At 30.9% G+C, this 14,415-nt stretch overlaps 1 protein-coding gene across 1 annotated transcript in view; it reads left to right on the plus strand.

Annotated features, from left to right (window-relative positions):
• Positions 1–347: 347 nt before the first annotated feature.
• The window catches only part of LOC129222626 (uncharacterized), a 46,315-nt gene continuing 32,247 nt past the window's right edge, over positions 348–14,415 (plus strand). Inside the window, exons 1-4 of the mRNA XM_054857152.1 lie at positions 348–496; positions 704–867; positions 2,825–2,954; positions 9,548–10,337. Coding sequence (XP_054713127.1) covers positions 428–496; positions 704–867; positions 2,825–2,954; positions 9,548–10,337 — 1,153 coding nt within the window. The 5' untranslated portion in view covers positions 348–427. The remainder of the gene's footprint in view (positions 497–703; positions 868–2,824; positions 2,955–9,547; positions 10,338–14,415) is intronic.

Consider the following 14,415-nt stretch of genomic DNA (forward strand, 5'->3'; position numbering starts at 1 on the left):
CAGTCCCAGTCTTTTCAACAATTCTCGGGAGAGAGGGGGAGGATTTGTGTTCACCCAATTGATTGATGCCTGAGAGCTGAGAAGATATCCTGAGTCCCCCCCCCCCCCCCGAAACGAAATCGAAATAACGATCTTGGCACAGTAGTTAATGACGTTCTCATACAGGGACTCTAGTGCCATCACTAAAGCTGCACTCCATGTTTTCGTATTTTCCCCAGATTTATTCAGCCAGCTTTGTTTTTTGTTGGCAACATTATTTTGTGTATGAATTTTGAAAACAAAAGCGAAATTTAATTTCCGCGTGTCACTTGGTTAACTCTTTTAGTATAATTGTGATGACTTTTGTTTTGAATTATAGGAATAAAATCAAAAATTGTTATTATTTTCAGAAGTATTGCGTTGGAAATTTTATGTAACATAATCAAAAATGTTTGAATGCCATCTCGATACAAACCTTCTGGTAACCTCTTTGTCTTCCTACAATAAATTAAACAAGGTAATTATCGAGTAATTATTTTTACTGTCAGTATTTTAAAACTGATTCAACTCAGTGTAATTTAAGTTTTTATTCCTTGAACGCTTTTTTCGTGGGAAGTCGTGAGTTTCTATATGAAATCCTTATTCTATTGTTTCATGTTTAATTATCCTTCCTGAATTGCTGACCATTATTTAATGATATATGTAATTGAATGTAATTTTGTAGGAAAAGGAATGCCAACTTAACTTAGATGCTGCTACTGGTGTATGTACTACTGTAAATAAGATCTTAGTGATGAAGTTGCGTACTCTTACTGATGAAGAAGTTCTCAAAGAATACTTTAATATTAATCGTCGACTGCATTCAGTTGTATTTTTTGGAGCTCTAAGGTATTTCTTTTTCCATGCATAGTATTAACAAGAATGGGTAATTTGCATCAATTTCAGATAATGTGCTATAAAAGTCAAAATTTTTAAATTTCTGCTAGTTAGCTGGGGCGCCGAGATCGGTCCTTTGTCAGTTTGGCCCCCTTTCCGCTCCCCATTCCCGAAACTTGCCATACATATACAGTGAAACCTCTCTGAGCGGCTATCCCTCCATTCCGTAAAATTTCGGCTGTCCAGAAAGGATAGCCGCTTGAAAGGGTTTTCATTACAATTGCAATATAATTTTTATAATACATAATATAAGCAAGTCTAGCACATAAAATGAAGTTTGAGACCTTTCTAAAAGAAAAATAGCATAATTTTGAATTATTGTGAATATTTTTCGGATAAAGGATACAATCTGTGATTTAAGTTTTTACTTTGCTCCAACAGTTGTTTTTAAATTTGTTTTTTAATTTCAATATATACATCTCTAACCAATTTATTTGTCATTGCATATGAAGTTTAGACGACTTCATCTATTTTCCCCAAAATCACTTCAGTTGAAAGTTGAATTTGTTGATTACTAAACGTATTAGTAAATTGATCGTTAATGGCCAAATTAGTACCTGAAAGGCATAAAAATGTTTTTGTTCAAAAAACTTTAATGATGCGTACAGCAAACTGGTAAGTCTATTTAAACCAATCCCAAATTAATATTAGATTAGAATAAAAACGCTTATTTTTGCTGACTCGTTGACCAGAAGATGTTTCTCTCAATCGGCACTGTAATTATCAAAGCACTCCATTGTTGTTCAGTGCTGATAAGAATTCGAAGTAGTACTCTATTAGTTCTCTCGACGATTTTCCATGCTCATATTGCTCAAAATTTCAATATATTGTTGAGATTCATGAAATTGATCTTCCACAGTGTTGTTTGTAATTCAGATACCGCATAAGCCTCCTTAAAACTGAATAGCTTTAGATTAGAAATAGAAAGTGAATATCCTGAAAAAGTGGGATGGACGCATCCACTTGGCGGCCGTTCAGAAGTGTTGGGTGGTCGTTGCAAGGAGTGTCTTTAACATTAACTCTATGGGCTAAAAAATCTGTGCCACAAAAATTCGGCCGTTAAGAGGGGTGGCCGCTTAAGACAGGTGTCCTCTCAGAGAGGTTTCACTGTATATAGAACTCCAATAATGAGCTGGGGTCCCTCAAGTGTAATTTCCAACATGGTTCCACATGTTGACCCTGCTAGTTAGCATCAAAAATGAAAATTTTAGAACATGAAATCACTTTTCTGCCAAACATTTTTCAGGTTGGGGTGCCCATTTCCCCCAACTCCTTCCCTGAATGCTACACAAACTTCCAAAAATAAGAACCCCTTCTACTAAAATAAAAAAAATATCCTGAAAAACATCCTGGGTAAATCCTAGTTTAGATATGCTTTGGCAAATTTCCCAAGTTATTGATGATGTTGTATGTTTTCCCTATTTTATGCATTAAGTATACACCACTTTGTTCATTCATATACTTTTATTCCTTTTTATTTCTTATAACATTTCTTAATAACACTGCTTAAAACATTTCAAATCAAAACTTAATTGTTCTAACAAAACATATCAACTGTTGCCACACGGACCAACTCTTAAAGGACACCTTTTGATTTTTTTAAATACCTGACAAATAAAAATCAGAACTCATTAAAATATTAAAACTTTCATGTTACCAAATTGAACCTTAATAATAAAATTAAGGTCTCTAAGTAGTTTAATCTTAAAATTATACCATAGGTATTATACCTCATAAACATGAAATGAAACACAAATGAACACAAATCAAACTATAACTTGTCCATCAAATGTCAAAAATCTTTGGTTTCACAACTTGATTGCAAATATTTCTTGCTTGTTATTTTGGTATTAATTATACTCTGCTTGAATAAAATATTTGAACTAATTTCTTGTAAATTGCCTTGCAGGTCTTGTGGCATTGTATCTTCTGAAGCAGATGCCTATTATGAATCTATTATTCACATTGTACCTGTCATTGAATGGAAGTTTTATATTTTTCTCGTTTTTAAATGTCAATGGAGCTGCCATTTTTTTGAAGTAAGAATTTAGTTCAATCCTGAACTTATTTTTGAAAAATAATGTGTTTTGTAAAAAATGTCACACTTACTATTAATGTTAATGTTAACTAAGTAATGATTTAAATTCTGTCGAAGAAGTCCTCGCCTTATAATATTACTAAAGGTGTATTATCATTCCATGCATCTTAAGCTCAAATTCCAGAATTTTTTGCATCTGATCCCTCCCACCCACCCACACAATTCAATTTTCTACTCCCGGATCAGTGATTAACCAACGTTTTCTTAGCCGGCCAATATAACAAATTTATTTCAGCATAGGGGGGCAGGGGTGAAGATTTCCATTTTTCGATGGATTTCCGTTTTTTGAGAGAGATTTGAGATGGAGTGTGAGGGAACAAGATAAATGTTAAAAAGTAATAAATAATCTCTGAAAAAGTTAAATCTGAGGAAAAGTCAAACAAATTAACTTTTTAATTTAATTTGTATTCAAAAAAAATTCTCATTACCTAAAGCTAATAATGAAGTTTCTTGAATAAAGTGGGATACTTTGTTATATTTTTATTTTCAGGCAATCATTGTAATTCGTTAGTGTATTTATTATATACTTTCCATATTCTTTCGATTTTGGATCGCTTTTTGTAGAAAATAAGTATAAAATCCGCATTCATCTTAGAGGAAAAATTAGCCGAAATTTTCAAGGTGGGAAAAAGCTTTGTCAAATAAATCTTTTTTGTCCTCCCCCCCCCCTTTTTTTTGTAAAAATCTTTTATAAATTCAAATGAAATTTAATAGCTATATTTTCTTATAAAGCTCAAAAAATTCTAAGTATTTCTCCTTAGAAATAAGTGCAAAACTTTTTTATATTTAAAAAGACTTACCTAAGTAAAAGGCCAGTATATTTTGGAGTTCAAAACTTCAAAAATTACCTTCAAATCATCTTTCGGCAGTTAATTTTAGGTGTGATTTTTATAAATTATTTAATTGCTTTTTTGATTTTTTTTTAAATAGTGAGATTTTAAACAGAAAGTTGTTTTTTATTTTCTATACAAAGTTGTTTTTCACATTTACATACACGTTCATACTTATATACACATGCACATTAAATGAAAATGTATTATAACTTTAACTTAAACTTTTAATTAATGTTTTTGATATAAACAGGGATCAAAGTTGTCCTATATTTCCTATAAATCCTATATTTTTCAAAAAAGTCAAAAACCATCCTATATTTCCTGCAAATCCTATATTTTCAAAAAAAAAAAACCTATATTTTTGGTACCCCAGAGGAACTCTACACCTTATGCATAATAAGTTATGTGACCTTTCATTGAAAGTTATGCCATGCTTCATGAAAAAATAAGCTCTTAAAGGGAAAACTAGTGAACATTTACTAAAAGGAAAAATATAAGAGGGTGTGTAAGTTGAGAAAACTTTTTTTTTTTGTGTGTGGATACACCCTAATGTACATCAATGACGAAGATATTCCTAAGAATGTAGCAGATAACCCCGTCAATAAGTATTGGAATTTTATTTTAACTTGAAGGATGACAAGCTGCACTAACCTAATTTGACAAAACTTGTTAAGGCTGTCCTGAATTTCTCTTATGGCCAAAAGGAGAGAGGCTTAATAAAAGAATTGTGGCTAGCGACAAACCAAACATGGTTTTAGACACAATTGTTGCTCTCATAATGATAAAAGACTTGGTAAAACACTGGAAAATGTTGATGCAAATTTAAAAAAAATTATACAGTTGTGCAAAACTTGATACAATTGTGCTAACACTTGAAATATAAGGAACTGAAAGAAAAAAAAAACTCTGGTAGAAATAAGATGGAAAAATATAAAATTTCTAAATCGAATGATATAACAGAAAAATCTTCTTGAGATAAGCTGAAAGGATTTAAGGAAAGCATTAATTCAGCTGAGGCAATGATAGATGAGGGGAATACGAAATTAAGCATTAGGATTCAAATGTAAATGCATGATTGACATTGAGGCTGGGCTAGCCGTAATAGACGCTGTTAATAAAAAATTTAAAAGCTGCTTCAAAAAAGTCACGCAGTTCTACGTAATTTGTTGCTAAACCATTTTGATTTTTTATTGAAATTGTTATATGTGTGAGAAATTTAAATTTCCATATTCGAACAGTAAAGAATCGATATGGTGGGTCTAACAATTTTTGTATACATACTTTATTATCAGAAGTGTATGCAAAATTTAATCACTTTTTGGCGTCCTATATATATATATTTTTTTTAATGTCCTATATTTTGTCAGTTGGTCACTTTGATCCCTGTATAAAGTGAGAAAAGTAGCAGGTACAGTTGGTCCCCAATTTAACGATTTCATCAGGACCGAAACTTTTATACGTTAAATCCGGGTTTTTCATAATATCGAGGTGTGAAAATAAATTTTTAAAAAAATGCACTTACCTTATCTTCAACCCCTAATAAGCAACTGCACAAAAATATCCATAATTAGAAAGTTTATACTTTTTATTCAGCATTCCAGGACTTATTACATGCTAGTTAATTTGAAATTTTAATCTACTGAGTAATAGATGTTTGGACAATTTCCTTGATACTTGCCTCAGAATAGTTCTCTTTTGACTTTATGGAGAGACACAAATATTGTGTTTTTTGCAGCGTGCTGCATGAGATATGTTTTTACAGTTTCCAGGCCATGGTTAGCGTTTGAAAAAGTAAGTTTTAATGGGAGTTTCACTATCGCTTTCAGCATCAGAATCACTGTTCGTTGGTTGCCCTGTCGCCTTAGCCCGTCAAAATTTGCCGATTCCAAGAAAGAAAATCTTTTTCTGCTTTGGACAATATAGATATTTCATTTAGAAAACAATCTAATATTTCCAAACTCAAATTAACAAAAAAAAAACTTTTTTTTTGCTGTTAAAATAATTTGTTATTTTGGGGTTTATTATTCGGTAAACAGGGGTTTTTGCTTTTATTTTACTCCGGGGGGGGGGGGGGGGGGAATTTGCTAAATCGCAAAATTCGTTAAATAGAGGTTTGTTAAATCGGGGTCTTACTGTAATACTTTGATGCACAGGGAAATTAAATTTTCTGCCCGTGGTAGGTAAAGTTTTTTTTTTTGGGGGGGGGGGGCATTTTTGTTACTTATTGTACTACAACTTTATTGTACAAGCTTTCTTATTTGGTTTCTGCTGGGAAAAAAGAATGTCCCTTTGTTAGTACAGTCGACTAACTTAAGCTATAAATATAACTACAATAATACAGTACTATTGTAGTGCAGTGCTTTATTATTACTACATACTGTATGTACTGTTCTGTTTTATTTTATGTCTATCTGTCCCATTGATTTTGTGCATTGAAACAGTATATTTTATGTTGAAAAAATGCAGCTTTTTCAAAAATGCAGTAAAAAATTAAAAATTCCGCTCTTTATGTAAAAAACGATAATATATAGTTTAAAATAGTCTAAAATAGTTTCAGATATGTTTTAAACTGTCTAAAATACTTGGGTATGCCAATAAAAAATTATTAACATATGCTTTTCCACAACACGAAATTTCGACTTATGCAAGGAGTCTTGGAACACATCCCTCGCGGAAGTTCGTATCTGACTGTATACAATCCAAAGCACGTTTCTTCCAATGTCTAAAAAACTCATTTCTGCAAATACTGCACTTTCCTTCCCACAGCAATATTATCAAAGTTTTGATTTCATTTGAGATATTGAACACAAAAAATATTTAAACAAAAAAAAAAAAAAAAAGTTGGAATATAAATATTATAAATTTCTGAATACATATTTTTCTGCAAAAACTTTCAATTTTTCGTCGAATGAAAATAATTCTTTCTGAAAGAAAATGGGAAAAAAAAACTTTTTACTTTTCAAAAGTAAAATTGTTTTATACATTTATAATATGTTGGGCTGAATAATTTAAGCTGTTCAAATATGCATTCAGATTTTTTGTTACTTTATATAGTAGATAATATACAGGGTGAATTTGACCTAATCTGCCAAATGCAAAGGGATGATAGGAGAGCCCAAATGAAGTATAGAACCATTCATTATCTTGCCCAATCCTCAACCGTAACCTAGTTATGGTAGATTGAAGGAAAACAAGTCAAAAAACAAATTTTTGAAGAAAGATTTGTGAAATTCCTGAAAAACCTACACACAAAATAAGAACATATTTAGAAAGGACAGAACTTCTATAAAATGACTCTTTTTATCAAGATAGTCACAATTTTTCAGCGACTACAAGCTTTGAAACATTAGAAGTATTCAAACTTAAATTGCTGCCCAAATCTGCAACTGGCATTTTCAAAAAAAAAAAAAAAAAGATCGCTTGAGCTACAATTGCTCAACTATACCAGAAACTAGTCCACCCCTCTAGGTTTCAAATATTATTGCAGAAAATCATATTGGAGTTTAAGTTTGGTAGGAACGAAACCTTTTGTTTGAAACATTGGAATCAGTGTTTGTTAAAACTGGGACCAACAAAGGTGCCACAGTTTTTTTAGTACGAGATTTCTCTGAAAATTTCTACATCCATCTGTTTTTAATCAGAGCCCCAATTTTTGTACAAAATTGGGCTCTGATTAAATTAGTATGATTAGATAAATATTTTTTTACCTTGTTGTCTATCAAAATATTACTAGACGTAAAAGGAACTAGCGGATTCTAGGTGCATTTTTTTAGTTTCCGTTTCATATTGCAGAAGCTTTTTTTTTGTGAGTGAAATCATGCATTGATAAACTTAAGATCATAACATTACTTTAAAAGCACTGTTTTTATTTTTATTGTCTGTATGAGAGGTTGGGAGATATTTCATAGTTTATGAACGTTTGGAAAAGTGACTCTTTTCCCCCCTTTTTTTAATTTTGGGACTGTGCGAAAGGCTTTCAAATCACTTTTCCTTTTAGCTGGAACTCTGGATCCACATTCATGTACTTTGAAAATCAATATCTCTGCACCAATAACGGCTACAATAAAAATAAAAATCTCTTTTTCAAGATAATTTTATGCTTAAATATATTAGTGCATGATTTTACTTGCAAATGTGGTGTTTGTGAGGTATGAAAAAAAAACTGAAAAAGCCCACCTAAAATCCAAGATGGCAGCGTGAATCCTCTAGCCATATTTTGATAAAAACTCGACTGTAACGTATATTCCTGTAATCATAATTATGCAAATAATTGTGCTATGATTAAAAAACAGTTTTAATCAGAGGGATCTTGTTCTTAAAGGGCTGTGACACATTTACTAGTCTCCTTTTTTTGACAAACGTTGATTTTAATCTTTCAAACAAAAGGCTTAAATGCTGCCGAATTTGAACCCAAATGTTATTTGCTGTGGTATCATTTGAAAGCAAGTGGGGTGAACTAGTTTTTGACAAATTTGACTGATTGTAGCTCAAAAGATAGTTTTTGAAAATGCTAAATGCAGATTTGGGTTCCAATTTAACTTTGAGTACTTTCAAAGTTTCAAAACTTGTAGCTCCCTGAAAAATTCAACTATCTTGATGAAAAAAGTCTTATTTTATAGGATTTTGTCTGCTCTTTCAAAATATGTCCTTAGTTTATCTGTAGATTTCCAAGAATTTCAGAAACCTATCTTTTTCTCAGAAATTTGTTTTTTGACTCATTTTTCATCTATCTACCGCAACTCAGTTTTGGTTGGGATTGCACTAGATAATGTGTGGTTATGTGCTGCACTTAGGCTCCTTTTTTACCCCTTTCGTTTGGCAGTTAAAGTCAAATTCACCCAGTATATACGGTGGAATCCACTTAATTGATCGAATTATTAATTGGACCAGCCTCTTATTCAAGCTAAATACTGAAGAAAGAGTATAAATCCCAAAAATTTAAGCCTAATCTTATTTGCTTTTGGAACTAAAGATCCATTTAATCAGACCAAAGAGCAAGTGAAGAAATTTTAATAATGGAAATAACGAGCCTGTAAATCACTCCCATGGAGTGTATTTGAAGTGAATCAACAAACTTTCAAATTAGTTTAACTAAAAATTATTGGTTCCTCTTACTTATAATTTAATTCAACAATATTTTCAGAGCAAAGCAAGCTTAGTGAAATTTTAAAATTATTTAGTTAAGTTAGCATTGATAATAAAATAATTTTTTTTTCTGTAAAATGAATGCAACTAATCACAATGAGTAATTCTTGCATCATTGACTAAAATTTGGGAAAGATTTTGAAAAATGTATTATTTATGTGCATTATTGGACTTCGACTGATGAATACCTGGTTGAATTAATTGTCATTTTTTTAATGAATGAATTTCATAAACAGAATTTTTTTTTTTTTTTTTGTATGTGTGCTCACTATGCTGTGTTACTCAAAATAACTGTAGTAGCACTTTAATATATTACGTATATCATGTTTGGTCGTGCAATACCGGCCCTGTTTCCTTAATTAGGCTAGCCAATTATTATCATTATACTGTTCCCGTCCCAATGTGGTCTGATTAACCAGAATCAACTGTTAATATAAATATATATATTATATATATTTCTGAAATGTATTGCAGAATGAAATTAGAATTAACAATTGCATGCTTCTAAATTAAGTAATCTTTCACTCATTTTATTCCACTTTTCCTTTCTACATAGTGTGTTCAGAAGTTGCCTGTTGATGTTTTAAAGACCGTATTTAATCAGACAGTAGGAGCTTCCCAAATTGAAGAACTGAAAAGCTTTTCCTTGCACTTGTTATTGGAACTTATATTGCGGTCATTGTGTTTCAATACAAAAAATGAACTTCCTGAAGAATGCCCATTTTCCTTCAACTTTTCTTGTATTAATTCTATTTCTGCTGAAAAGTCTGAAAATGTGACGGAAGAATCCAGAAAACTACAGTATCTTATGGAGAAACAAGAAGATGTGTTGAAAATTTTGCAATTCAATGAACAAACCAATTCAGAATATTTGTGGGTCCACATGCATGCACTTAAAACTTTATTTAGGAATTTAAACAAAGTTGAAATAGACTATGCTATTAGCTTGTTTGACAAGGTCAGTCCTTTATGTAAAGTTGCCATTCAATACATTTCTTCAAACACTTCTCTAGAAATGCTGTGTTCAGCCATGGAAAAGCAAGTTAAGTTTAATTCAATAAAAACTGATGGCATTTATGTGGATGCCTCTTGGGGCATTGATGAAACATATTTAACATTCATTATATATTATTACTGGACGGATTTTGAACGCAAAATTTCATCAATTAAACTATGTACGGATACTACGATAAGTAGTGTCAATGAATTCATGCTTGAAACTGGAATCAAAGCCTTTCAGAACATTTTGTGTACAATTAATCCATTATTGAGTAAAAGTTCAGCATGGGTTCAAAACATTGATTTTCTCCTATATATTCTCAGGAATAACTTCCCTTGTGCTCAAAGTAAGTATGAATTTTTCATTTTTTGTCGTGAACCTTTTAGTTGCACTTTATATTTTATTGTGTGTTTTTTATTACATTGTAGAATGGGTCAATCAGACCATCTCCCTTCTCTTGCATCCCAATACATAGTTACAGTTGAAAAATATCTGTCAAAAGATGGTTAAATTTAAAGAGTATTGGCCATGAAGGCACAAACTGTTAATCGTAAAACGTGCCATTCTCCCAAAGAACACAGAGGCAGGGTTGGCCTGATTGGACCCAATGGTTTTTTTTTTTTTTTGAAAAAACCCATTTAAAAAATCCATTATTTAGTCCACTTTTGGGTTTTTTTTTTAATTCTGAGAATTTTTTAAAAATATAAATTAATTTAAATACTTTCACAATTTAAAGTTCTTTTTTATTTGGTCTTCACCACAGACAGTGGACATAAAAAATGAATTTTGAACTTTAATAGTAATTTCTTAACTCTTAACAGCATTAAAAAATACTTCAAAGATTTTAAATAAATATATTTAACTTTTTTCTTTAACTGGTCAATAAATAACTCAAATTATCTTGACTGAGTCCTGTCTCGTCTGATTTTCTCAATATTTATAGATTGTACAGAGGAAACTACTCTAGTTAAAAGGCTTTCAGGTGAATTATTTTCTGCAAACCAACACGTCACAAATCTCGAATAAACACAAGGTATATTTTTAGAAATTAACAGGTTTTTCAAACGGTCAACAGAAAACAGAACAGGATGTACAGTATTTTCATTATCTTACGAAAAAGTTTAATATTTGTTACTCTGTACATAGAAATAAGAAAACAGGCTGCATAAAATTCAAAGAAATGTCTTGATTAAGTTGTAATTCAGTAAAAAAAGGATTTAAACTACTTGAGGTTCTAAAAATTTTGCATAACAAAATGAAATACAATGAAGTAAAATGCAAAAAAAAAAAAAAAAAAAAAAAATTAGCTACTAAAAACGAACAATAGTTTTTATCACTTGAGAAGTTACTTTCCCTTAACTGTTGGTAATCACGAAAACTGAAAAATCTGAAACTTCACCATTCTTGGGTTTCGTCTTCTTTTATACTTTTCTTCAGAAAACTCTGAATTTTAACTGGTTTTCTAGCTTTTTTTACACCAAGACAATTTTTGCGCTTTGTCCATATACATTAATACATTACGCTACAAAATGTTGCAAGTTCCCCCCCCCTTTTTCTCTAAAAAAAGACAAAAAAAAAACACTTTTTTTGGGTTTTATTTTTAAAAAAACCCTGGATCCATGGGCTTTTTTTTATTAAAAAAAAAAACCGGGTTTTTGCCAACCCTGCACAGGGGGCAGTCAAGTGTTGGTGATGCCTATACGGTGGAGGTGATTCCAAACGTAATCATGTCCTTATCATTGGTTATTCGAAAAATAACCGAGAAAACCAGCCGATAAAAGCCCTTGAAGCTACCCTGGAATAATGGTTTTTTGATTGACAAAGCCTGGAAATCCTGTGAGAACTTTTTTTTATTTGCAATGATTTGTTGACAGATATCTAAAATGTTAATAATCAAAGATGACATGTAATACTAAAAATGATGCAGCTTAAACAGGGTTGGCAAAACCCCGGTTTTTTTTTAAAAAAGTCCATGGACCCAGGGTTTTTTGGGTTTTTTAAATAGAACCCAAAAAAAACCCAACTAAAGTTGGGTTTTTTAAAAGAAATGTGGGTTTTTTTGTCTTTTTTTAGGAAAAATGTGGGGGTACTTGTAGCATATTGTAGCGTAAGTGTATAGACAAAGTGCAAAAATTGTCTTTGGGTAAAAAAAAGCTGGAAAACTAGTTAAAATTCAGCATATTCTGAAGAAAAGTATAAAAGACTACAAAACCCAAGAATAGTGAAGTTTCAGATTTTTTTTAGTTTTCATTATTACCAACAGTTAAGGCAAAGTTACTTCTCGAGTGATAAAATCTATTGTTCGTTTTTAATTACTACATTTTTTTTTTTTTTGCATTTTACTTTATTGTATATCATTTTGTTATGCAAAACTACTGTAGAACCTCAAGTAGTTTAAATCAGTTTTTACTGAATTCCAGCTTAATCAACACATTTCTTTGAATTGAATGTTGCCTGTTTTTCTACTTCTGTGTACAGAGTAAGAAATATTAAACTTTTTCGAAGATAATGAAAATACTGTACATCCTGTTCTGTTTTCTGTTGACCGTTTGAAAAACCTGTTAATTTCTAAAAATATACCTTGTGTTTATTTGAGATTTGTGACGTGTTGGTTTGCAGAAAATAATTCACCTGAAAGCCTTTTAATTAGAGTAGTTTCCTCTGTACAATCTACAAATATTGAGAAAATCAGACGAGACAGGACTCAGTCAAGATAATTTGAGTTATTTATTGACCAGTTAAAGAAAAAAGTTAAATATATTTATTTAAAATCTTTGAAGTATTTTTTTAATGCTGTTAAGTGTTAAGAAATACTATTAAAGTTCAAAATTCATTTTTTGTGTTCATTGTCTGTGATGAAAAACAAATAAAAAAGAAATTTAAATTATGAAAGTATTTAAATTAATTTTTTTTTAAAACTTCTCAGAAAATTTAAAAAAACCCAAAAGTGGGCTAAATAATGGGTTTTTTCAAAAAAAACCCATTGGGTCCAATTCGGCCAACCCTGGCTTAAAACATACTCCCAGTGGTATTTTGAAAAACTGATTTGTGATATCATCCCCCACCCCTCATAAAAAAATTTTAACCTGAAGTTCTTATAATTCTTTGAAAGAACTCATTATTGTTTCTGTGGTGTAACTTCGATTAAGAGATAAGTATAAATTATGAAGGTTTTATATGTAAAGTTTGTCCTATATGCACATGTATTACCACTTCTTCCCCTCAATATTGTGCTCATTTGTGTTGAAACTTAATAAATTAAACGTAGTTTAAGATAATAAAGAACATTTTCCTAATTGAAGTTTTATGCCTTTTATAAGCTCTTAAATCCATTTTATCTCCAGAAGGGCAAACTGCCCCCAGTGACATCACTGCTTATTCTCCTGCAATAGCTGTCCAGAATATTTATTTTGCAAGAAAAGTGCTGAGATATTTTTTTTTCCTGTTTTATTTGCCGAGTATGAATTATGAAAACAAACCCAAATTTTTGAAAGGGAAGGGGAGCAACATTTTTCTTGAACCACTTCTCCTGTTCTGTCCTATTTCTGCATGCATGTAACACTAAGGTGGTCACAAAAAATCGATTTTCGAATTTCTTCCGCGGCACCTCCCTAAAATGTGCCAATGGACTAGAAAACATGATTTGCAAAGTTTCAGCTCAATCCGATAATATTAACACGTGTCGCAAAGAGGCTAAAGTTACAAAAAACAGTGATTTTTAGCAAAAAAATCGTAGTTTTTCTTCTTTAAAACCAAAACTTTTCATCCTAGAAACTTCGTTCTGGTCTCATTTTACAGGAAATTTTATTCTCGTGATGAGTTATCTTATCCATTTTTAAAACAAAATTTATAGAATGGTACTGGGCATTTTTCAGGTCAGGTTATGGAAGATATCATCAATAAGGAATTTTCATGCAGATACCTAAAAGCATTACAATATTCAATTACATTAATTTGCTCTTTAATGATTTTAATTTATCCATTAAAAAGGCTTTATTTGGAGATACTTTAAAAATTAAATGCAACAAATTGCTGAGTTAAAATAAAATAATTAAGTAGTTCAGAAGGAGAAAGCAGTGTTAAAAAATTATAAAAAAGAAAAGAAAAAATCTAAAATGCATTTTATTGTTTACACTGTTAAATTATACATCATTATGTTATTACTTTTCATTGAGAAGTTCAAGTTGTAATGGCTTCGATATGATAGATTTTGATGAATGGAAAAATGTGCCTGCATTCGGACATAACTTGTAGTAGAAATTGTCGTTAGTCAGAAATTAGTTTTACACCTGTTTCACCTGTGCCATTGACAACCCTTAAACTGTTTACTATCTTTTTAGCTTTAATGTAATATTGGTTTCAACACTATTCATCAAGATCAGTATTTAAAAACTTTGTATCGATTTCGAATCTCTTTAAAAAAT

This window comes from Uloborus diversus, chromosome 5, assembly GCF_026930045.1.
Source record: "Uloborus diversus isolate 005 chromosome 5, Udiv.v.3.1, whole genome shotgun sequence".
NCBI lineage: Eukaryota > Metazoa > Arthropoda > Arachnida > Araneae > Uloboridae > Uloborus > Uloborus diversus.